Source organism: Procambarus clarkii, chromosome 65 (genome assembly GCF_040958095.1).
Source record: "Procambarus clarkii isolate CNS0578487 chromosome 65, FALCON_Pclarkii_2.0, whole genome shotgun sequence".
NCBI lineage: Eukaryota > Metazoa > Arthropoda > Malacostraca > Decapoda > Cambaridae > Procambarus > Procambarus clarkii.
Window position 1 is genome coordinate 23124521 of NC_091214.1, and position 25017 is coordinate 23149537.

Sequence of the window (25017 nt, forward strand, 5' to 3'; positions counted from 1 at the left end):
TGACTACCAACATGTCAAGTTCTATTCATGGGGCTTACATCCTGCAGATGGGGGCTTACATCCTGCAGATGGGGACTTGCATCCTGCAGATGGGGGCTTACATCCTGCAGATGGGGACTTGCATCCTGCAGATGGGGACTTGCATCCTGCAGATGGGGGCTTACATCCTGCAGATGGGGCTTACATCCTGCAGATGGGGGCTTACATCCTGCAGATGGGGGCTTACATCTTGCAGATGGGGGCTTACATCTTGCAGATGGGGGCTTACATCCTGCAGATGGGGGCTTACATCCTGCAGATGGGGGCTTACATCCTGTAGATGGGGGCTTACATCCTGCAGATGGGGGCTTACATCCTGCAGATGGGGGCTTATATCCTGCAGATGGGGGCTTACATCCTGCAGATGGGGGCTTACATCCTACAGATGGGGACTTGCATCCTGCAGATGGGGACTTGCATCCTGCAGATGGGGGCTTACATCCTGCAGATGGGGACTTGCATCCTGCAGATGGGGACTTGCATCCTGCAGATGGGGGCTTACATCCTGCAGATGGGGACTTGCATCCTGCAGATGGGGGCTTACATCCTGCAGATGGGGACTTGCATCCTGCAGATGGGGACTTGCATCCTGCAGATGGGGACTTGCATCCTGCAGATGGGGACTTGCATCCTGCAGATGGGGACTTGCATCCTGCAGATGGGGACTTGCATCCTGCAGATGGGGACTTGCATCCTGCAGATGGGGACTTGCATCCTGCAGATGAGGGCTTACATCCTGCAGATGGGGGCTTGCATCCTGCAGATGGGGACTTGCATCCTGCAGATGGGGGCTTACATCTTGCAGATGGGGACTTGCATCCTGCAGATGGGGGCTTACATCCTGCAGATGGGGACTTGCATCCTGCAGATGGGGGCTTACATCCTGCAGATGGGGACTTGCATCCTGCAGATGGGGGCTTACATCCTGCAGATGGGGACTTGCATCCTGCAGATGGGGGCTTACATCCTGCAGATGGGGACTTACATCCTGCAGATGGGGACTTGCATCCTGCAGATGGGGGCTTACATCCTGCAGATGGGGGCTTACATCCTGCAGATGGGGACTTGCATCCTGCAGATGGGGGCTTACATCCTGCAGATGGGGGCTTACATCCTGCAGATGGGGACTTACATCCTGCAGATGGGGGCTTACATCCTGCAGATGGGGGCTTACATCCTGCAGATGGGGCTTACATCTTGCAGATGGGGCTTACATCTTGCAGATGGGGGCTTACATCCTGCAGATGGGGGCTTACATCCTGCAGATGGGGCTTACATCCTGCAGATGGGACTTACATCCTGCAGATGGGACTTACATCCTGCAGATGGGACTTACATCCTGCAGATGGGACTTACATCCTGCAGATGGGACTTACATCCTGCAGATGGGACTTACATCCTGCAGATGGGACTTACATCCTGCAGATGGGACTTACATCCTGCAGATGGGACTTACATCCTGCAGATGGGACTTACATACTGCAGATGGGCCTTACATACTGCAGATGGGACTTACATACTGCAGATGGGCCTTACATACTGCAGATGGGACTTACATCCTGCAGATAGGGAAGTCACTAAATGCATCTTCGTCCAGCAGAGGAGGAACATATAGAGGAGTTATATCTCCATTACTATAAAAACTAGTCATCAATTAACTAAAGAGAAACAAAATATACAATGTCTTGATAGCAGCATATTAAGGTGAGAAAATCAACAAAGATATATTAAAGAAATAAAACCATGAACTATTAATCATGATTGATAAGTAATTATCAAAAGAAGGCACCAAGCTGGGAAGGCTATGTAGCACAGATTGATCAGACATTGCTAAGTGGAACATTGTCTCAAAATGTGTTGTACTTTACTGGCTGTGATATAACAGGCCTACTTTGCTGTATGCAATATTGTAACTACAGTACAATCTTTTATGTACAAATGTGTGTCACTAAATAGAGTCCATAGCACTTTCCAGTCCTTTTGTTTCTTCATATTTAAAAGGGGGATAAAATAAATGTAAGCCTATTTTGGTAATAATAGTAGTCTAGACAAAAGTATCAAACTCTTACATACTGTATCTGCAATATTCATATATTTGAACTAGCCTATTCCTGTGCATTATGGGAGGATTAAGTCACTGTATTGTATTAGAAACTCGGGGCATACAAGCACTCAAGCTACATGAGCTCTCGAGTACAAAATCAATGAGGTTTAATTCTTGGAAAATGTATAAACTTAGCACTCTTTGTAAATAACTTGAAACTTGGTGAACCTCTATGCAACGTGGCAAAGAAGCTTTTACACGTTACAACCACATGCTTTGGGATCAGCATGCACAACTGGTTCATCCCGATCCCAGTCTTCATCTGTAGTGCTGATTGTGGTACTGACGTTGTTATATTGATCACAACCAAGCTTACCTAAGTGACTGCTTTCCACTTCATCACTTAACCATTCTTCATCTTCACCAGAAGAAATATTTTCGTCCCAAAGTTGTAACTTTCCCTGCCAGTCATCGCCATTGCCACTTGTCTCAAAACATTCATTTTCTAATGCCAAACTGAAAAATAGCAAGATACAATATAAGTAACATTTCAAGGGTGACCCAATGAAGGCACCACATCTCCTCCGCCTCTGGCTTCTCCTAAGACAAACATTAAATCAGGAATGTAAGACGAGGAGAATGTTTCACAATACTGAAATAAATTCAGTCTATCCTCCCATTCCCATCTCATTTCTTTTTTTTAACTAAGACGGTTTCATTAAGAGTGGTGCTATGTTCCTAGTGCAACTGCAAGCCAAGAGCTGTTACCCTACATTAGCTCATCTGAAGCCTGACCATTGAAACTCATTTATATGATGAGCTTATTAATAGCTAATGCTAAGTTAAAATTGTGTTAAGTTATTGGATGAAGCTGGAGCAAATTGTGTATCAGAGCCTTCATATGGTCCCCTGACTTATTTCACATATATCTATACAATGAGTGACTATGTTCCAGATGCGAGTCAGCCTAGGAATGAGTGGACACTGATGGAGTGATGTTCTTGAGAATGGCTCGGCCAGATGAGGCTGTTAATGACTGAGCGCCTTGTGTTGTGGTTGCCAGCTCTTGGGTGTCCACAAAGTTGACCCAAGCTTCCAGCCTTCAGAGCATTGGTCATGTACCCAACAGCAAGCCCGCCAACATCTCTCCAGTGTTGAAGGCTCCTATGTACTGACCAGTCAACCCAGAGTTGGTCTAAAGACAAAACAGTTCTCTACCTGGTCCAGAAGTTGGATAAATAATGAGGGGGAGGTCATCTATGAGAGTGGTGCACACTTAAGATGGGAGTCATCTTGTGCTTCATATAAGATTTTGCAACCCTTGTTGCCGACAAGATACAAGATACTCCTCAGGACTTAGGTTTCTTAGCTGTCTTACTTGTTAGGTTCAGCAAGTGGCTCTTCATTGTCATTAAACAGTTAAACTTCATTTTCAAGATGTCAATTTCATCACTGAACACTAGGCTTTTGCCATTCATTTGTTTACTGGTCACTGTTGCCATATCATAGTTTCTCGTTATCATTGCTTGTGATCTTGCCCACAAGTCTAACGCGTCATCACCTACCCTAGGTAGATATTGATATTAGTAATGTAATTAATAGATGGTATTTATTCTTTTTCATATCTAAAGGTCCGAGTGGAGTCACCAGCATAGGCCTGAGCTTCAGGAATGAGGTACAGTAGATCAATGAAGGAGACATTGAACAGGTGCCCAAGCATACAACACTGTGGTTTACTAGCACAGATGGAGTGGCTTTTTATTTCTGCTCCATTAAGGACTGCCCATAGGAGTCTGTTCTTGAAGGAAGTCCCTTATTAGCTGTAAGATGGAGCCTCGAGATACCTAGTGCTTGAAGTTTTGCCAGTAATCCAAGATGCCATACCTGACCATGGTATGCAATGTGGACATATATGGATGGCCAACATCCATGGCCATGGATACTGACCATGTAATGTCCAATGCAACAACACAGCTAATCTTGGAAAAATTTAATGACTAATGACACCTAAAGAAGATGTTTAGCAAATAATCAGCAGCAAAATTACTTTTTCTAAAGCCATATTGTTAATCACATAACAAATGAGAATGATGAAAAAATGTTTTCATTTGTCAAGTCTTGTCTTTGTCAAGTCTTGAAAATTGTGCCTGTAATCAAAAGAAATGACACAGGTCTGTAGGTTTGGTCTGACACAGGTTTATCAACCACTAAATGGCTCTTCATTTTATGAACGGAAAGTACATCTTTTTTCTTCCATAAGAGCCATATGCCTTGAGCTAGGAGGAGTCGGGAGAGACGAGACAGAGGGGTGAAGCCAGCAGGTCCAAACAGCCGCACAATAGTCTCAGGCTGATGTTATGCAGCCTCACTGAGGTTAAAAAGATTTAAGAAGACAGTGAGCTTCAACCTGTTGAATACCCAACTGCAGACAATTTCAATGTAGTGCTTGAAACAAGCTGTGTAGGATGACATTCTGGGTCAGAGAAATGCATCTTGGCAGCAAAAGGGTGTGCCAGTAGGGCAGCCTTTTCCTGATTGCAGCAGTCCCATCTTTTTGGTTTAGTGGTGGGATTGTGTCAGGTGATAATTCTTGTCGATATTTAAACCATGGCTGAACTTGAAGGCTTGCTCACATACTCTCCTTCTCTATTTCTCATTTTCTTTATCTTTCCCTTTTTTAATTTTCTTTCTTACTCGCATTTTCTTTCATTCCCTCTCGATCTCTTTTGCTGAATCCCTTTCTCTTTCCCCACCCCCTGCCATTTAAGATATAGTGGTCTACTTGTAAATTACCTCTCGGAAGGATTAAAAAAGATCACCAATTAATTTTTGGTACTCATCTTAATGTTCCACTTTCCCAATCCTGAGCCGTCCATATGTAAACTCTGAGAGCAGGAACTACCGTTGGTCATGATCTCGCAAACATTATTGAATGCCCAATCATTAGACCCTCAGACGAGATAATGCAGGCTATTGATGACATGCTCCCGAATGACTAACCATCTATCTTGAGGTTATCTTGAGATGATTTCGGGGCTTTTTAGTGTCCCCGCAGCCCGGTCCTCGACCAGGCCTCCACCTCCCAGGAAGCAGCCCGTGACAGCTAACACCCAGGTACCTATTTTACTGCTAGGTAACAGGGGCATAGGGTGAAAGAAACTCTGCCCATTGTTTCTCGCCGGCGCCTGGGATCAAACTCAGGACCACAGGATCACAAGTCCAGTGTGCTGTTCGCTCGGCCGACCGGTTTCCCATCTAGCACAATGGGAATTTTTAGCATCACAAATACGTACAATTTCTCACCGAGTATGCTTTCTTTTTATTTATGATGATATTCAATACATTGGGAACATCTATAGCCTAGTAGAGTTTTGAAATACTTAAACTATGAATTATTTCTGAAGGTACAGTATATATATGGTGGAAGAACACACCATTTCATTCATAGAAATGTAATAAATATGGTGAAAACCACACCACCCCATCCCTCAAAATTTGTTATGCTACAATATTTAAAAAAAAACTCAGGAATATCTGATTTAATCAACACCCATTTTTACCCCATCTAAAATTACACATAAAATACCCATTCCTTTAAAAACAAAACAAAAAATTCCCTTTTCCTTACATCTACCAAACTCACAGCAGCCTTCTCCAACAAATTTGCAAAACAAAAAACAAAAACTCCATATCAAAACATATTTAACTGTACCTGATGAAGCTACTCGATATCTCTTGGTCACAATGTTTATTAACCCAAGCCGTGAGAGACATCATAGGAATGACAGCATACTTGTGGTTCACTATGTAGAAGACATATTCGTGCCCATTTACTCTTTTCTGATTAATTACTTCTTCATTCGTAACATTTTCTGTATAGAACAATATTTGTTCTTTATCTATGGTATCACTCCCTTCTGAATAGCATGTTTCCTCACATTGATTCTTCAAGGAGAGTGATCTCAAAGGCAATTCGTCCAAACGTGTGGCCTTCGGATCCTCTTCAATACTCCTTTGTTCACTGTCTTCTTCCTTCTCTTGCCCCACCTCTTCCTTCATCATCCTCCTCCTCTCTAATTTCCACCAACTTTTGTCTTCCGTCTTCTCTCCCGCAAGGTCCACTTCTGTCTTCTCATCCCAGCCTTTATATGATTCTTGACTCTGCTCACTTGAGCGAAGGTAGATTTTCAGGTCAAAAAATCTACCCAGTGTATAAGCTCTGTCCTGTTCCTCTTGAGTACGTAAGTCATATGGATAGTCAAATTCGGATATTATAACCCACGACTCTTCAGATGTTTCGGCAGTAACCACATGCTCTGCAATCTCTTCAGTATACACGCAACTTTGACGAGAGGAATTATCAACAGTCACTTCATCTTTCTTAATACAAGACAATAAACCTCCGGTGCCCGATGGTGACTGGAGAAAGGTTGCCATCTGTGTGCAGTAGGTGTTTTCGGGCCCTAATCCACACCCAGAAATCTCCAGGTAATAATCACCATACTCTTCCAAGATTCCTTGACACCTGTCAACAGAAAAGCTACATTGTCTTTTACAATTTCTAGTAAGAGCACTATATATTTGATAAGCAAAATGTTGATAATATTAGCAAGCACAAAAAGCTCGAATAGCACATGAAGTAGATCAACTAAGTTACTACAGGCATAAAAAAAAATTACTACAGGCATAAAAAATAATGGCAAGGCTGTGGTTAATTTTTCACTTGCTACGGTACAAAAAGGTCGAATAGAGATTGGCATGTGAAGTAAGTACAGTAATTATCAAAAGAAGATTGGCATGTGAAGTACCTGGGATGGACCCAGACTGAGTCCAGAATGAGTGTAAACAATAACATCGCAGGGAAGGCTGCAGACCCCCAAGGGTACTAACATAGGCTTAAGTGAGTGTTTTGAGTGTAGAAAATGGAAGGGGAGTGAGAAAAAACAGTGCACGATCAGCAGTCGTGCAAAAAATATTGAAGGATATTTACAAGTTTAAATACCCAAGATATGTGACTTAAGCAAGATAAATTGCTGCAAGCAAAGATGTGTGTGTGTGTGTGTGTGTGTGTGTGTGTGTGTGTGTGTGTATCTGAGTGTGCATGCAATACACAAACAAAAGTGATGCTCATGATGAAATCTCTTGTTAGAAAAAAACATCAGAAGAAGTGCAGCTAAAAGGCTGCAAGACGGAGCAGCTGTGCCAATACAGTACTTGTGCAACAAGAGAAAGAAGAATTACTCAAGAACAGCAGAGATTAAAATTGCGAGACGCAAGAAGAAATAACAAGCTTTAAAATTAAAAACACTCTGAAAGTGCAAAATCTGCAGTTCATAACACAATCATACATGTATATTATGGTGTGATACTCATGATGAACAGATTTATTTAATTTTTATTTACTTATATAAAATCTACAAAAAGGTACAATGGGGTGTATATGTACAGATTTTTGTGGTTAAATGGTGCATTCATGCGAAGTCACTTAAATAAAAACATGGATGAGTTCCAAGGTAGAAAAAAAGGGAGATGTGAAAAAAAAGAGAAGATTTGACAGAAGTAATTGTGTGAGAAAATGTAATCTGGCTGTAAGCACGTACAGTGGCGATGAACACCTCCAAGTAGTTTTTATGGAAGGAATTTATGGTTAATGACATTTTGTTGTCTATCATTCATGTGTATTCCTTTCATACACTGATGGATGTAGTTTGAGTGTGGAGGTACAGTATTAGTTTTCTCTCGTGATACCAAGTGAAAATAATAACACGTAATGCCAGGCGTTACTGTAAATATCTTCGTTCTTCTTCTATAGACCTATTATTATTATTATTCCCCCCCCCCCCCCCAGCTTCCCCATTATCTAAATGGAAGATGAGATAAAGGAGATTGTAAATGACAATAAAAACTCACACACCTCAAATATCAGCCCAGAACTATGGTATTGTTCTAAACTTACCACTGATAAAATTCCGTTGCAGTCCATTCAAACTTGTGATCCCAATGTCTGAAGGTTGAAGTACGGCCTGGGATAAACTTGTTGAAGTCGGCATTTGGAGTAGTAATGATTACTAGTTTTGGACTAATGTCTTTGAATACGCATTCAACAAGCTTCGGCAGCTCTGACTCATGCATGTGTTCAATTCTGTGAGAGAAAAATTATTTCACAGCTTTATGAAAAAGTTATTAAATATATACAATGTATGTGCAGTAGTTAATACCATTAATGTATGATGCATCATAAAAATCAATTACAGTATAACAAAGAAGTTAACCAACTTCAGTTAATAATGAAAGAAACTATAAATTTCAATTTTGTATTTGAAGTAAATATACTTAACTCTGAATACTGAACTAGGTAAGTTTTGTTGGGCAGGGATATTCCTGCGTGGGCCCTAGGCCTCTAGCTGGCCTACTAAGTGTTACACATTTCTTTCTTACTTAGGCAGTGAATGAGCACTGCCTAAATCCCAAAACCTTATCCTGACCCCTTCCCAGTACTATATAGTCGTAATAGCTTGGCACCTTCCCCTGATAACTCCCTCTTCCTGGTTTATATTAGCATTTGGCAAGATTTATGAAACATCGATGGCAATATTTTTATAGTTGACCACCGGAATAATCTTAACATTACTTAGAATAACCCTGAACAAATCCATATCAATGTTAAGGGAAAATAGAGTGTAGAATAGAGAAATTAAAATGGAACAAAGGGTGGACAAATGAAAATGAACTACAGAATGGAGAAATGATGCAAATGTTGACCAGACCACACACTAGAAGGTGAAGGGACGACGACGTTTCGGTCCGTCCTGGACCATTCTCAAGTCAATTGTGGATTAATCAAGACTATCGACTTGAGAATGGGACAGACCGAAATGTCGTCGTCCCTTCACCTTCTAGTGCATGGTCTAGTCAACATACTTCAGCCACGTTATTGTGACTCATCGCCTGCAATGATGCAAATGGATTGAAAATACATGGAAAACACATGGGGGAAAAAATGCTTACAAAATAAATAGCACATTATTGAACTAGTTTAGAACTTGAGAAACACACAGACAAAATGGAGGGGAATAAAGAGTGTACACAAGGAAAGTTTAAAGAATAGTGAGAAAACGGAAAGCCTAATTCAAGATGAAAATATATAATGAAAAGATTACTGTATCTCAATTTAAGAAATGAACTGCTTTATGATTGTTTTATTTTCCTACCAGAGTTGAACATAAACTTTACATTTGAAAAGTTAACTCGATGCCATGAAAGAGCAATAAGTCAAATGGTACAATTTGGATATTGCATTTTCTTTATTTACAGTAGTAATAACATGCCTAAACAAACCATGACTTCAACTCTTGCAAACACATGAAATCAATTATCTTTTGTCGCAAGAATCTCTCTAGGGAAAAAGAGATTGAGCCTATTCCTTCATCGCCTGTTCAACCACAACACGTTTGCATGTTCAAGAATAACGAATTAACAACAATAACAGCAGCTATAACATCTAGACAAGAGTTCACCACTCTCTACACCCTAGTCCCCCTACCCTCCCCCCCACAGGACACCTGGCGTCTGCAGAGGCACGTGCCACTCTGATCATCAACTTTTTTTATGTTTAATGTGCATGGCATTTCATCTGCCCTAATAGCCACTGCTCTATTAGTAATTTTACCGTAACACTTTACAAAACTGTCTTTTCTTCAGCAAGAGCAGATCATCTCATGCCCTTGGAAAGTAGAAGTAAACATAGAGGTACTTGCTGAAAACACCCCGAGCAGTGTTATCTGACCACTCCCGCACCCTACTCTCCAGCCCCAGTACGTGTGTCGTACGTCCTATACTTGTCGGGATGCACATTAAGGTTGGAGGAAGGAGTGAACCTTACACGAATAGTGCTGCTACGTGATGGCAGTCAGGCAAAATGGGTATCTGACTTAATAATGTAGGTTAGATCAGATGTAGGGGTTAGAGGAAGCTTCAAATTAATGTGTTTCTAAACATGATGTCACTGGCACTCTGATTGTGTGTTGCTGATGAGGGAACAATAGCATGAAACATGTGAGAATTATGAGAAATGTTTATAGGGGGTTATTCTCTTGCCTTAGCTTTCCCTTTAATTAGGGGTCAATGTAGTAACAGGTACGGTTATGGTTTTCAAAAGAAGGGAAAGGGATGTTATAGACCTTCTCCACAACATGGTGGCAAGACAGTGTTTCAAACTGCTGGATTTCAAACTGTGTAGGAAGAGTTACTGGAAGAGGAAGTAAGTTTTAAATACTTAGAGGCAAGTGTTAAATAAAAATGAGGCCATAGAAAGTGAAATAAAAGGATAATGAAAGAAAAGTGTGGTAAAGTTTGGTGACTAGTATAATAGAATACAGTACAAATAGAATGTAAGTTAAGCAAGGGCAGAAAGATACAGATTACTCCCTACAACAGGGAAAGTACATTACTCACACCCCTGACATACAAAAGTGAAACTTGGGTATGGACAGTGTGCTCAGAGACCAAGCAGAACTTAATTTTTTGTTATTAAATACTTAGAAGGATCTGGTGTATGTGGGATGGGTATACTGTACTAGCAATGAGGAGGTATATGAGAGATGTGGCACAAGTGAATGACACACGGCAAAGAAATGTGGAGTTATGGAAAAGTTGAACCGCAATACACAGAGGTGGCATCTTGAGATGATTTCGAGGCTTTAGTGTCCCCGCGGCCCGGTCCTCGACCAAGCCTCCACCCCCCAGGAAGCAGCCCATGACAGCTGACTAACACCCAGGTACCTATTTTACTGCTAGGTAACAGGGGCATAGGGTGAAAGAAACTTTGCCCATTGTTTCTTGCCGGCGCCTGGGATCGAACCCAGGACCACAGGATCACAAGTCCAGTGTACTGTCCGCTCGGCCGGCCGGCTCCCTGTATGGCATGGATAAGTTTAGTTCAATGTCTGAGAATCGTTTAAATGACAAGGGGCTAGAGAGAGAGAGAGAATGCTGTATCTGTTACCCAAATGCTGATTTTCAGTCTCCAGTTACTCCAAATCAGCTACATAATTCTGAAAGTTTTTTTTAGGCCCCATGGCATCAGTGTAGTAGTGTTCTAGCTCGACTGTCGATGATACAATTTAAGACAAATAGCAGCAATATATGTACAGAACCTTCAAAAGCTGCAGAAATACTATCCTCAGAATAGGGCTTTTTACAAGTTCATTACATTGATAAACATTAAATAAAACATGCCTAATAATTCATTAATGACGGCATTTACTATATTCGTGATTTTTACAAAATTCTATATATTTTTATACTAGGGTTTTGAATAATTATGTGAATATTCAAGTTAGAAAAGGCATTTTTTTTAAATATGTCACCATTTGCAATTCTGTCATTAAATAAATTCATACATTTAAAAAATTCAGACTCAAGATAATAGCTTTATTTGAGGAATAACGCAGACAAAGGGTTAATTAAGTGAGATAAATATGAAACACTGTACTGTACACACACACAGACAAACCCAAAACAGTGAGCAAAGTTAGTAATATATCAGTGAAGAATGTATCATACAAGTGTAAATTAGAGGACAATGTAAAACACATATGCCACTTAAAGTTAAAATATAACTCACAGTTCAATCATGGTGACCACTTGAGTCCCAGCGAGCAAAGGATCATATTTCCTGGCATCCCCACAAACTGCTTTAACATTTAGAGGCAGTTTACGCAAAAATAAGAAGTCGCCTACCAAGGGTTTAATGCGGTACTCATAATCCTGACAGAAAAATATAAAATACTCTATTGTTATTCAGAAAGAAAGAAATTTTAGGTTCTGAGTAGAAATGTGACCCATTCTGAGCGAGTCAGTTGGTTGCTCCAGACAGGTAATGCCTTCCTCTCACAAGGGTATTACTATACAAAAGCTAGGACAGGTAACTTCCCTCTTCCACAGGAGTTTTTTTCAAAATCCTCTGCTAGGGGATTAATGAGGGAAAGGAGGCACAGAAGTTCTCATCACAGTCTGGAATGATATCCAGATGGTACACACATTCATTCACACTCAAAAATCTCCTCCAAGCAATATTTAGCCTTATAGCCCGCCAAAAATCATTCTGCTAATAGCTACTTAGCCACCTAGTCAATACCCCAGACTGCAACACCCAAAGTCAAAAGAAGCTAGGGGCTGCCATCTCACATTCCTCCAGACTCAAACCCTTCACAGATCAGGGAAAATCGAGACAAACGGGAGGGAACTGGTGCACTGATCCTTTTGGCAAGAATACCCATGAAAAAATGGAACCAAGTTCTAAAAATTAAACCAGAGAACACTTCCTCATGTGGCAAAGTGAAGTAAGAAAAGGCTTCAGATGATGAAGAAACCCACTCTCCCAATTTTAGACAGTCAGGACCACAGACCCCCCACTAAAGGGAAGGTCACCAGAGAACAGGGACCAAAACATTACACAGCAGTGAGTGGTGGCGGGGATCAGATGCAGGTAAACATAAGTAACAAAAACAGACCGGCCAGGATACACCCCCTGGCCGGAAGTCTGAAGGACACAAGGAGGACAAAGTAATAGGAACTGTGCCATAACTGAAAAGCAGCAGTGTTAAGGACACATTCAAAAAGAAGAAAAACAAAGAATAGTCCTCCACACTTCCGTGGAAATAAACTCTAGCTCGGTCGACAGAGCATCGGCCTCACACACACGCGGGGTCCACGGTTCGAGTCTCCTGGAGCCCAGGTGAATGGAAAGAATAGCCCCCTTCTCCCCAACATGAAAATATCTTGGTGCCTTTTGTGAAAGGAGGTCAGAATAAGAAGCAAAAGACTGACCCAAGACAAAGCCCAAGACAAAGACCAAGACAAAGACCAAGACAAAAGTGCCTCCCAGAATGTCTGAGAGTACATAAAACAAAAGTCAAGAGCAAGTGCTGAGAGATCAGCCGAGGCATTAACAACAACTGGACCATACCCTAAACTTCAGCCTGGAGAGACCTGGCTACAGGACTCATGTTGATCCCATTCCCTAATCCTGTCAACCAGAAAGAACTGGAAAAAGATATGCTCATCAAAAGAAAAACAACCCAGCCATTTACTACTATCAAGTGCAACCTGTGAGAACAAACATATTGCACATGCACACAGTGGTGATATTACCACTAAACATACCCAAGTGTGTACCCACATGACTCGAACTGGAACTACATATCAAAAGCAGCAGCTCAAATGGAGAATAACCACAGCTAAAATACTAACCAATCCAGCAGAGGAGTTAACTCTCTAAACAAAAAGTCAGAGCCACATAATGGGTTCAGGAACTGAACAACAAAAGGCATTTAGCTAAACAAATTATACCAATGATGAGCTAGCTACATAATTTGTTAAATGAACCTTATCTTCACAGTTTATGTTATCAAACTATCATCACCGTAACCTTAAGAAGCCCTAAAAAGAGCAAGAGTTTATTCACCGAGCCAGTTACACACATGGTGCATGACATGCAAAAACTGCGTAAAGTTTATATGTATGTGAGCAGTCTCCGTGGTGTAGTGGTAAGACACTCGCCTGGCGTTCCGCGAGCGCTATGTCATGGGTTCGTATCCTGGCCGGGGAGGATTTACTGGGCGCAATTCCTTAACTGTAGCCTCTGTTTAACGCAACAGTAAAATGTGTACTTGGATGAAAAAACGATTCTTCGCGGCAGGGGATCGTATTCCAGGGACCATAGGATTAAGGACTTGCCCGAAACGCTACGCGTACTAGTGGCTGTACAAGAATGTAACAACTCTTGTATATCTCTCAAAAAAAAAAAAAAAAAAAAAAAAAAAAAAATGTAAAATTTATATGTAAAGAATATGTAAACATTCACTAATAGCACAGATTCATTGCACATGAAACAATGATTGATGATAAACATTTTTCTTTCCTGAATAAAATTTACTTTACTAAATTTACTATTAGTTGATTAAATAAAGGCCTCTTGTCTAGTCCAGCAGCACAGTAAGTACGAGTCAGGATGAAAGTGAGGGGGGTCCATCTCTTGTCTACTCTGTTGATAGTCGGGGTGCTGGCATTACAGTATCAGGACACAGTTTGGTGTATTAACTGGGTGACCAACTAAGAATCCTCTATCTGATGGAAGTTCAATGTAATGACCAAGCAGCCAACCGATAATCATCTATACGGTGGCAGTTTGATGTAGCGACCAGGTGGCTGAATAATAACCACCAGCAGAGCGATACCTGTGTTTACGATATCAGCGTTAAACACGATATCAGCGTTAAACACGATATCAGCGTGTTTAACCCTTCAACTGTGCATTGCGACCAGGGTTGATTGACGTCACTTTATCAGTGGTGCACGTTGCAACCAGGGATGCTTTTAGATCTAGCAAAAGATTTAAAGGTCCATGGATACAAGAGGCTGTCATTTCCTTCCTCAGGTCTACAGTAAACAGACACCATTAAAATAATATTTATATAACCAGCAGCCCTCCTGGGTGTGAGGACCTCAGTAATGAGACAAGAAGACCGAGACATGGTGTGTATATATATATATACACAGCTCTCACAGCACTGCTGTGCAGCTTATGCCCACAGCATCACAATAAATAATGAAACAAATCACTGTGATTATTTTGTGATGATAGTATCATAGTAGATCCTGCCTGTGATAAAGACTATGTACAATGTTCAGATACCAGTGAACACAATGCTGGTTATGATGTTCAAAGCAGGAGGCACATAACCACAGCACACAGCTGAGGTTTCATGCATCTAGCATCATGAAATGGAACCCCCATGTTCCTTTAGAAAATAAACTTGTGGAGAATGGTTCACATTCATGATTTAGTGACAAGAGCTTGATAATAATAGCAATAGGATAAAAATCCACACTTGTGTATATGTGAAACTTATGTAAGGAGTTTACACCAAATGCAGGCGATGAGTCACAATAACGTGGCTGAAGTATGTTGACCAGACCACACACTAGAAGTTGAAGGGACGACGACGTTTCAGTCCGTCCTGGACCATTCTCAAGTCGATTGTCGTCATCCCTTCAACTTCTAGTGTATGGTCTGGTCAACAGCTTACACCAAGTCTTTTGCACTCTCCCGAGTGCTTTATTAAGGTCTGAGTATGTGGTTAGGACGGGACTTATATCTCAACGTCTAAATGCCTAAACGTCTAAAGATTAGATGTTGAGATGTAAGTCTCATTCTAATCACACACTCGGACCTTGACAAAGCACTAAGGAGAGTGCGAAAGACGTGGTGTAAATTCCTTACATAAATTTCACATGTACACAAGTGTGGGTTTTTATCCTATGTTATTATGTCTGTGAGTGACATTAATAATAAAAGCAATGCTGCGGTTCGAGTTAGCAATGTGCAAAGTATGCTGGAGGCATTTTGATGTACAGTATCAGGTGGCATCTCCTGCAGGGAGCATGCGACCTTAAGCTGTGCTTGGATTTCATTACCACACTCACCAGACCTGCTTAGTGGTTTGTTATGGTAGACAAAAGAATGAAGCTAGTTATATATAACATGCATATACAGAGTAATAACAGTAAAAACCAGCGTTGAATTTAATGAAACGCCATTGTCTGGGTGAGCCTCGGAGGCTCCCTGGAGCTATAGGACTGATATACGCTATATTAGTCTGAGGCTTCAGTCAATGGAGTTCTGCCTACTGGGGACCACGAGCCAGAAAGCCCCCTCAGAAAGACACAGGGAGGAATGGACTAGGAAAACCCTCTTGTATCTGGGGGTATTTCCTGTCTGCCACTGACTGGGGTTAGGCACCCAAAAAGGTAGGCATCTCAAAACAAACCCCACATGGTAGGAAAATGAAAAGAAAAACCAAGACTGAACAAAGAAACAACTCCCCAAAATAAAACAAGCAAACGTTAACCACCGCCTCTGCGCAGCCCTCTCAACCCTCCCCCCCTTCTCCCTCTGTGCAGTTCTCCATGCGGTTCATAGGAAAGGCAGCCCTAAACGCATGCAGTCCCAGTACACTGCAGGAGTATGTTACTCCTGACCTACACGCCACAAATAGCAGGAAACACCACAAGGGAACAAAATCTTGTAGGAAATTGAGGTCAGAGTTGACAAGCACCCCAGAGTGCATCAGCCTATGAACTGAAGGTGTGAGTAGCCTGCATGGGAGGGTCTGGGGTACCCCCTCCCCTTCCCAGGAAGAGGGAGGGCTGGGCAGATAAATGGCACAGCGGCAGTGAATGACGTTTGCTTATTTCTTTAAGTTTTGGAGAGTTCTGCCTCTCTGTTCGGTCTTCGGTTGTAATTTCTTACAGAGTGGTTTTTTTTGTTATGCCTACCTTTCTGGGTGTCTAACCTCGGTCGATGGCAGACATGGAATGCTCCTAAACACATAGGGGTTTCCATAGGCCATTGCTCCCTGTGCCTCACTGAGGGGGGGCCAGGTTCTGGCTTGTGGTCCCCAGTAGGCTGAACGCCATTGACTAATGCCCCAGTATTATAGTGTCTATCAGTCAGATAGCTCCAGAGAGCCGGAGGGGCTCCCCACAGAAAATCAGACATGGAAATAAAATGTAAATCAGACATGGAAATAAAATGTAAAAACATCTTCGCAGCAACACCCACCCCATGTACAAACGCATGTCACAGAGTAACTGCCACAAGGAGATGGCTAAATGAACTCTCGTGAATCATGAGACTACCTCGCTCCATCTTGGCCAAAGTACTGATTAAGAATAATTAAAATTCATTGTGTTGGGGGATAGGCAGCCAGCTTATACATACAGTACATGTTAGGCTTATATCAAGGTCCTCCCCAATATAGGTCGAATTACTGACCCTTCACAGGATGCAACGCTACAATAAGATAACTCCTGGGTACATATTTACTGCCAAGTGGACAGGGGAATTAGGTGATAGGAAATGCGCCCAACCATTTCTGTCCCACCAAGGATTCGAACCCAGAATTCTTAATGTGAGTCGAGAATGAACCCCAACTGTACTACCGGGACTCTGTATGTCACATACAAGTTATTTTTCATTTTTTCCTTTATCAGGAAATGCATATTAACAATATTAGAAGGATTTTTTTTTCTTACACACTTGGGTTATCTTTTTTTATTATCTTTCTTGCACACTTAGGTTATTTTTTCTTGGGTTATCAGCTATTAACAGGTGTGTAACCAAGAAATTAAGATTTGGTATTGCTAGGAGGAGGAGGTTTCCAAATGTAAACCAAAGTACTTTCTGGAGATCATTCCAGGATGGATCGAGAATACTCCAGCGCCTTCTTTTCCTCATTACTTTAACAGTCTAGTATAGGCATTTTGAAAAAGACTGCTGAATTGGGAGGCGAGAGTTGACCTGGCGGCCTTGCTATCATACAGCTTGTGAGAGCAGGATATTGCTTTAGGGAACTACCAAGTGGTATTAGCTCAAAAAAATTTATGACAAAATTAAGAACATAATATATGTACAGTATACAGAACAATAACAGGTCCATGGTGCCAAGTATAAACCTCCCAAAGATCCCCTTATCTACTGTATATTTACCAGGATAGCAAAGATAGGCATGTACTGTATATTATTTACACCTGTGCAATTTTCCAAGCAGCAATAATCTCAAAATATATGCTTGATATCCTTCTGACATGCAAGTTAGATCCATTCTTATTGCACGAAGACTGCATCAAATTTCATAATTTAGAAGAAGTCCCATTAAAGGTCAGAGAAAGGCCCAGACATGCCTGCTTGGAGAATGCCAAAGGCACCAGATGACTGGACACACATTGGTATGCGACAAATGTAAAAACAAGGTAATTAATTTACTAAAAATACCAAGAAAGGTGTATGGGAGGTATATTGAGAGGGGTGAGGGAAAATGACAAAAATGCAGAATATGGTTTCCCATTGTCAGAGACAGGAAATATGTTAGGTCCCCCTAGACCAATAACTGACCTTACCCAGCTATCAGTTCTGCTAGGTGAATAGGGGCATATTAGACACTCGTGCCTTATAACTTCTCCAAGGAGAAGTGAGAAGCTGACTCAACTATCAGCATACATACCAGACAGGATATAGCGCCTCTTTACACTATAACAGGGAGTTCACACTAGCCAAATCGTCAAGGAAGGCCAACTCGTGGATCCAAAAAGTCGGTGCTCCCATTCTAGGAACCAAACTGAGGTCAAGGGAGAGAACTAAAAATTGGTAAGAAATGTGAATGAAATCCCAGCCAAGCCCTGAACCATGGGTGAATAGGAATGTACCAGATATAGTACACACATCACTAAAGGAGAGGGGAAATGAAACAAAATTCTCTTGATAGTACTTGGCAAACCATGGACAGTGGATACCCGAAAGTGAAAAACATGAAATAAGAGCATTGACCCCACAAAATTGGAGTCTTCCTTCACCACAGAGAAAAGCAGGAGAGATTCTGTGTCCAAAATATCTAAGATGTGAGAACAGAAAAGTGGAGTGCAAGGCATGTCCAATGAAGATGGGAACCAGATTCACGAATCAGTTATGCAAGCACTTACGAAACTGTACATCTTTTCTCAACTTTTAGCAGCTTTGTTTACAATTATTAAACAGTTAATAAGCTCCGAAGCACCAAGAGGCTGTTTATAACAATATTTATTTATATATATATACAAGAAGGAACATTGGGTTTGTGAGCACATAGCATGATGTGTTGTTTACATTCTTGTAAAGCCACTAGTAAGCACAGCATTTTGGGCAGGTCCTTAATCTAACAGATAATATTAAGTAGGTAAATTCTAGCAAAATTTATAAAATGTTAATAGGTACATTGTAAGAAATTTTGATAAAGATTAGTAGGTATATTAAAGCACATTGATTGATTGGTAGCATTGATAGCTTGACTGATAATTTGACAAAGATTAGTAGACACAATAAACATATTGATAGCACATATAAGATGACAGCAATGATCACAATGGTATAGTAGTATGGCTTAGGTACATATATATATTGGGGGATTGGGTAGCACACAATGTGTTCAATATAACAACCATGATATCAGATGATATCAATGATTGCAATGGTAAAGTTATATGGCTTAGGTACATATATTGGGGGATTAGGTAGCACTAGATACAGTGCCAGGTAGATACAAATGCAGGCAAATATGTACTACAAGTATATTGGGTAGCACTAGATACAGGCAAAGGTTTCCTACACTAGGTAGAAAACTATGAAGATGAAATTAAGTACTTTTTGTTTTTGTTTTTGAATAAGGCAAAAGTTGGACAGCTTTTAAATTCGTTAGGGAGCGAGTTCCATAGACTAGGTCCCTTTATTTGTATAGAGTGTTTACACAGATTAAGTTTGACTCTGGGGATATCAAAGATATATTTATTTCTGGTGTGGTGATTATGGATCCTATTACATCTGTCCAGGGAGAGTTTCAGAACAGGATTTGTATTTTGTAAATGTAGATGGCACAAGAGAATGTGTGGAGTGAGTTTATGATTAGCATGTTTAGGGATTTAAACAGGGGGGCTGAATGTTGTCTGAAAGCAGAGTTTGTTATTGTTCTGATAGCAGATTTTTGCTGGGTGATGATGGACTTGAGGTAGTTTGCAGTGGTTGAACCCCATGCACAGATACCATAAGTAAGATAGGGATAGATTAGTAGATTACTGAGTAGTATAGTGAGAGAGCAGAGTTAGGTACATAATATCTGATTTTAGAGAGTATACCAACTGTTTTAGAGACTTTCTTAATTATGTGTTGTATGTGGGTGCTGAAGTTTAGTGTCTTTGTCTAAGTATAGGCCAAGGAACTTTCCATCTTTTTTATTGCTGATGTTAACATTGTCTATCTGAAGCTCAATTGAATTTGCTGAATTGCTGCATTTGCTCAATTCCTGAATTGCATATGAATATCCATGTAGTAACAACAATTAATTGGAAAATTTTCATACTTGTAAATTGTTTAATATATGTTAACTGTTAAAGATTGAGGATAGATGTACACATTCGTAAGTATTTGCATAACTGCTTCGTGAATCTGGCCCCAGGAGCACGAGTCCCTCGGACACTACACGAGAGGCCCAAGTATACCTCATCCAAGACCATCAGAAAAAAGACAAGCACCAACGTGGATATCCTATCAGGGTCTCTCGAGTTCTGCCTTGCATACGATCTCACCCAATTGACATGGCAGGTGAAAAACCAACAACCATTAAGAGAGAGTAACTCTTAAAGAGACTTGACTCACTCTCTCTTGAGAGACTTACTCTCTTATGAAAGATGTCTTAACTCTCTCATTCTCTCCTTGCTTAAATCCAGCTCTGTGACTAAGGGAAGTTTTGTAAGTATTTTTGATTGATATAATTATTAAATTATACAGTAATATAATCTAATAATTTATTATTATATAAATATTTGTCGGCTCTTTATATATCATGTATACATACCTTTAATGTGCTAGCATCCTTATCAAGCAAGATTATCTCCTGTATTCCAGGTACATTTTTCAGGAACTTGAAAAATTTTAATTCGGCACATCCTAAGTCAGCTGCCTGAAATGTTCAAGATTTCAGTTGATAAACACATAGCCAGATCTAGTCTGATCAAGGAGGAAGGTGACCCTCTCCTCTATCATACAACTATACATCAACAAGCAAAATATATATTAGACTTTTTAATTAACACTACAGTTCAACAGCATCAACAATTAACATCCTATATCATTTCTGCAAACTAAGACCTGTTACCTTACTACTGAGGCTGATAACAGCTAATATTGAGGATCTTAACAACTAATACTGAGGATATTAACAATAATAATAATAATTAAATAATAATTTATTATTATTATTAGTATTACTGTATTATTATTATTATTATTATTACTATGTTAATATCCTCAGTATTATATTATTTTTTATAATAATGAATACAGTATTACAATATATACAGTATTATAGTACAGTATTATAATGATGAGGATTTTAACATCTCTGGTATAGAAGACTGCCGAGGTTCATAATGGGTTTATTCACGATTACTGATAAATCAAACATAACTGCAAAATGGACATCTACTTTGTTGTTATACAATAAATCTGTATTCATCCTTACTCTAGTCCCTGTATTTCCATTATACTGTCTAGTTATATATATTGTTTGTGTTTTCTCAAAAGAAAATTTAGCCCCTTACATAGTGTTTCGGGCAGGTCCTTAATCTATCAGGTAAGATTTATTTAAAAAGTTATATTTATTTATATATACAAGAGTTCTTACATTTGTAGCAAGTATATTATTGGGATAATCTACTCGCATACAGTAGAATAAAGTAGAACTAAAGTAGAGCTAAGGATGATCATTGTCAAGGATGAATAATTTTGTATTGAGAATTTTTTACCAGATCATTTTTGTACTGTACTGATTTACTGAAAATGATAAAAAAAAACAATAGACATGAATGAAGGAAATTTATCAAATTTCTTCCTTACCCAAAGTCTTACCTTTCTAAATGTCCCTTTGCTAACGGAGATAATTTTATCAATAACTCTCTGGTAGCGCTGCAAATATAATGGAGGGGAGAAGATAATTCCACTTTCAGATATGCACAGAGTACCGTTACTCTCATCCACAATCTCCTGACTCTCCAGCTTGGATTTGCACAGGGATAAAGCTGCATCAACTTTCTCTGGATGTGAATATCAATGATAAATGGTAACATTGCTAGAACAAATAACCACTAAACCCACATATTACAGATAAGAAAATTTTCAGTACTCAGCCTTCCTGAAACATTATTAAATTGAGACTAACATTGGTCCAGGACTAACCAAAATTACAAATTTTCTAATTTCTAGTGTGTGGGTTTAATATATAACAAAATGCTACATAATAAAGATGAAATACTTTAAATATAAAATAAAGATAAAAATATTACAAAAATATTTAAAAATAAATCCTCTTCTACATACAAAAGTTTAAACAGCACCCTTTGTACAGTATGTATATACAGTACATTATAAATACTGTATATCTAATACTGCACTGTATGGGGTTTCCTGCCGTCATGGACACAAGTCTGGAAATAGGCTTATTGAAGTCTTCCCTTGGCCAACTATCGACTTTCCCCAAGGATCCAACCCAAACAATTGCCTAACTCCTGGGTACCTATTTACTGCTAGGTGGACAGGGGCATGAGATGATAGGAAATGTACCCAACCATTTCTATGCCGCCCAAGACTCAAACCCAGAATTCTGGATTGCGAATCGAGAACAAACCCGACTGCACTACCAGGATCCTCTCTGTAGTACATACTTGCCAGTAAATTTACTTACATGGATCTAAACCAAAATAACCCAAGCTAAACTTAAATTATCTAGCCTAGCGTAACCTAAAATAATCTAGCCTAACCTAATCTAAAATAATCTAGTCTAGCCTAACCTAATCTAAAATAATCTAGCCTAACCTAATCTAAAATCCACCTAACCTAACTTGACCTAACATAACCTAGCCTAACCCTATTTAAAATACTGTTTCTAACCCAACCAAACCTAACCTCACATAAATAACCAACCCCACCATAATATTTATTTGTATTTACTTATATATAAGAAAGTCCATCGGGTTATGAGAGTACATAGATGTGGTCATTATTACAAACTAAGGAAGTCATTAACACACATAATTGCCGATAATTAGACTTAACTCCTGTACCTATTTATAAATTATAACACGCTTTGGCCAGCCTAACACTGCAATATATATATGTAAGTTTTAAGAGTAAATGAGGTAAATAAGCGAAGAAAAAACCCCAGAATCCAATTTGACAGATTTAATTAAGACAGGTTAGGAGAGACTAGTTTATTAAACACAAAAATTGGTTGATAAACCGAATTTTATTTAATCTTGAACAAGACAGGTTTAGTACTCATTACAAAGTTACGAAAGTAGAAGTTAGTTTTGTTCATTTATTATGCACCCCATACCCATCTTGTGGGCGGTAGTAGAAAGGGTTACAGAGGCACATAATGGGCTCAGGGACTGAACCCCACAATTCATTTAGCTAAGCAAGTTACAATCTTGATGAGCTAGTTACAAAATTCAATACAAGTCGAAAGTAGAAGAAAGGCAACTAACCACCATCTTCTTGCCCTTGTAGAGGGTGAAGAAGGCTCACCCGCTGTCCGCTCTCCATGTTGGTAACGACCCTCTCGTTAAGCCGGCGCCAATTGACCTCTTTTAATTGGGGGTTCGAGTCATTTCGTACACAAGGTAGATCGCGCATATTTTATGATATTTTAATTATTTTGTTGATATAAAATATGAGAGTACATATTGTTGATATCAAATCTTGCCACAATGTTATTTTTTTCACCTTACCTGATATATTAGATTAATTAAGGACCTGAAATGCTATATGTGTGTGTGTTAGTGGTTTTGCAAGAATGTACAGATATCATTAATGTAATCTCACCAATCCATTGCACCTTCTTGTAAATAAAATATTATTACTGTATTATTATTATTATTATTAATATGCCCTGTTTTATGCCCATGCAACTATGTGACCACTTCAATCATGTCACCCCTAACTCTCCGCCTTTAGAATGTAAATTAAGTTTTTTTAATCTCACTCTTCATAGGTAATATTTCAAATTTGCGGGATCAACTTTGTTATCCTGCGCTGAACGCGTCCTAGTGAATTATGGCCGAGACTGGCCAGCATAATCTAAATGGGACATAACAAGAGAGCTGAAGAATTACGTCAGGTGTTTTATTGCTAACGCCTCTAGAAATAAATCCTAGTGTTCTATTTGCCTCATTTCGAACATGTATGCATTGATTTTTTTTGGTTTTAAATTCCTACACACACTGATCCTTTTCGTAAATTTAATACCATCCTGCTGATATATTATCATCATTATCTAGCCTCATAACCTTACATTTGTCAACATTAAACTGCATCTGCCAATATTTTAACCAATTCAAAAGCCTATCTAGATAGTTTTGAAAGATTTTTGAGTATTCTGATTGAGTATTCCAGCGTAATTTTCGTATCGGCTGCAAATTTGCAAATAATACTGCTCAATCCTGAATTTAAATAATTTATGAATAGTTTAAACAATACTGAGATGCAAAGACAAAGCCTTGAGGCACTCCACTTACACCAATTTCCCACTCTGACTTAACTCCATTTATACTAATTAATTATATCTTTTGACAATCATGCCCTTGTCCAGTTTAAGATAGCACCACCAGTACCGTGAGCCTCTATCTATCTAATCAGTCTTTCCTGTGACACTGTATCAAAAAGCTTTGATACAGACCTCAATGTCACAATCCTTTCTACTATCAACTGCTTCAACTAATTTAAAATCATATCATTTTTACATATAACCAGAATATTACGTGATATTCTGATCAGCAACACTAAGATAATAATACAATTTTATTGATAATTTAGTCATAGCCGAAGTACTACACATCAAACACTCATCCAAGTTAGGTATATCCTACCATCTACAAGACCAAGTCAGAACTACCAGTTAAAACTACCTACTGCGCCTAACGACCCATGAAAATGAAATTAAGGCAATATACTACCCACATGCTTAAAAACAAATAATTGCCAACAGAACCAAAGCACCTACTTTTAGACGCCAGTACAAAAAAAAAAAATATATTATGGAATATCGATTTATATTGGAAATAATATACCGTTTTGTATTAAAGAATAAGAAAAAATATCAAGGAAATTTACGAGTGGAGTCAAGAGCCCTTGCTGGGGGTCTACATGCAAGAATTCTTCACTCGTCAAACAGCTCTTGCGCTCGGAGCCGAAGCCAGTTTTAAAACGGATGTTATATTTTCACTAGTAAACCTGCACATGAAAATGATATCACATACATATTTGTTTTTCCCAATCCCAGAGCGAGGAC

At 39.5% G+C, this 25017-nt stretch overlaps 1 protein-coding gene across 2 annotated transcripts; it reads right to left on the reverse strand.

Moving 5' to 3' along the window:
• Positions 1-1068: 1068 nt before the first annotated feature.
• On the reverse strand, positions 1069-23380 carry LOC123771052 (uncharacterized). 2 transcript variants are annotated; one of them, XM_045763335.2, is made up of 7 exons: positions 23216-23380; positions 21582-21638; positions 20530-20634; positions 11709-11851; positions 8040-8225; positions 5796-6608; positions 1069-2599 (listed from the first exon to the last, which is right to left on the reverse strand). In XM_045763335.2, exons 1-7 carry the CDS (start codon positions 23219-23221, stop codon positions 2338-2340), a joined length of 1572 nt encoding a protein of 523 aa, XP_045619291.2. In that variant the 5' UTR covers positions 23222-23380; the 3' UTR covers positions 1069-2337. The 2 variants fall into 2 exon arrangements, with proteins under 2 accessions (XP_045619291.2, XP_045619289.2); XM_045763333.2 differs by having other exon boundaries at positions 1070-2599; positions 21582-21766; positions 23216-23379.
• Between the last annotated feature and the right edge of the window lie 1637 nt (positions 23381-25017).

Coding starts and splice junctions, on each gene's coding strand:
- LOC123771052 (XM_045763333.2), bottom strand. CDS start 23,363: ATGCGCGATCTACCTTGTGTACGAAATGACTCGAACCCCCAATTAAAA. Junction 11,852..20,529: donor AGGATGCTAGCACATTAAAG/GTATGTATACAT, acceptor TTTTTCTGTCAG/GATTATGAGTACCGCATTAA. Junction 6,609..8,039: donor GCAACGGAATTTTATCAGTG/GTAAGTTTAGAA, acceptor TTCTGTTGACAG/GTGTCAAGGAATCTTGGAAG.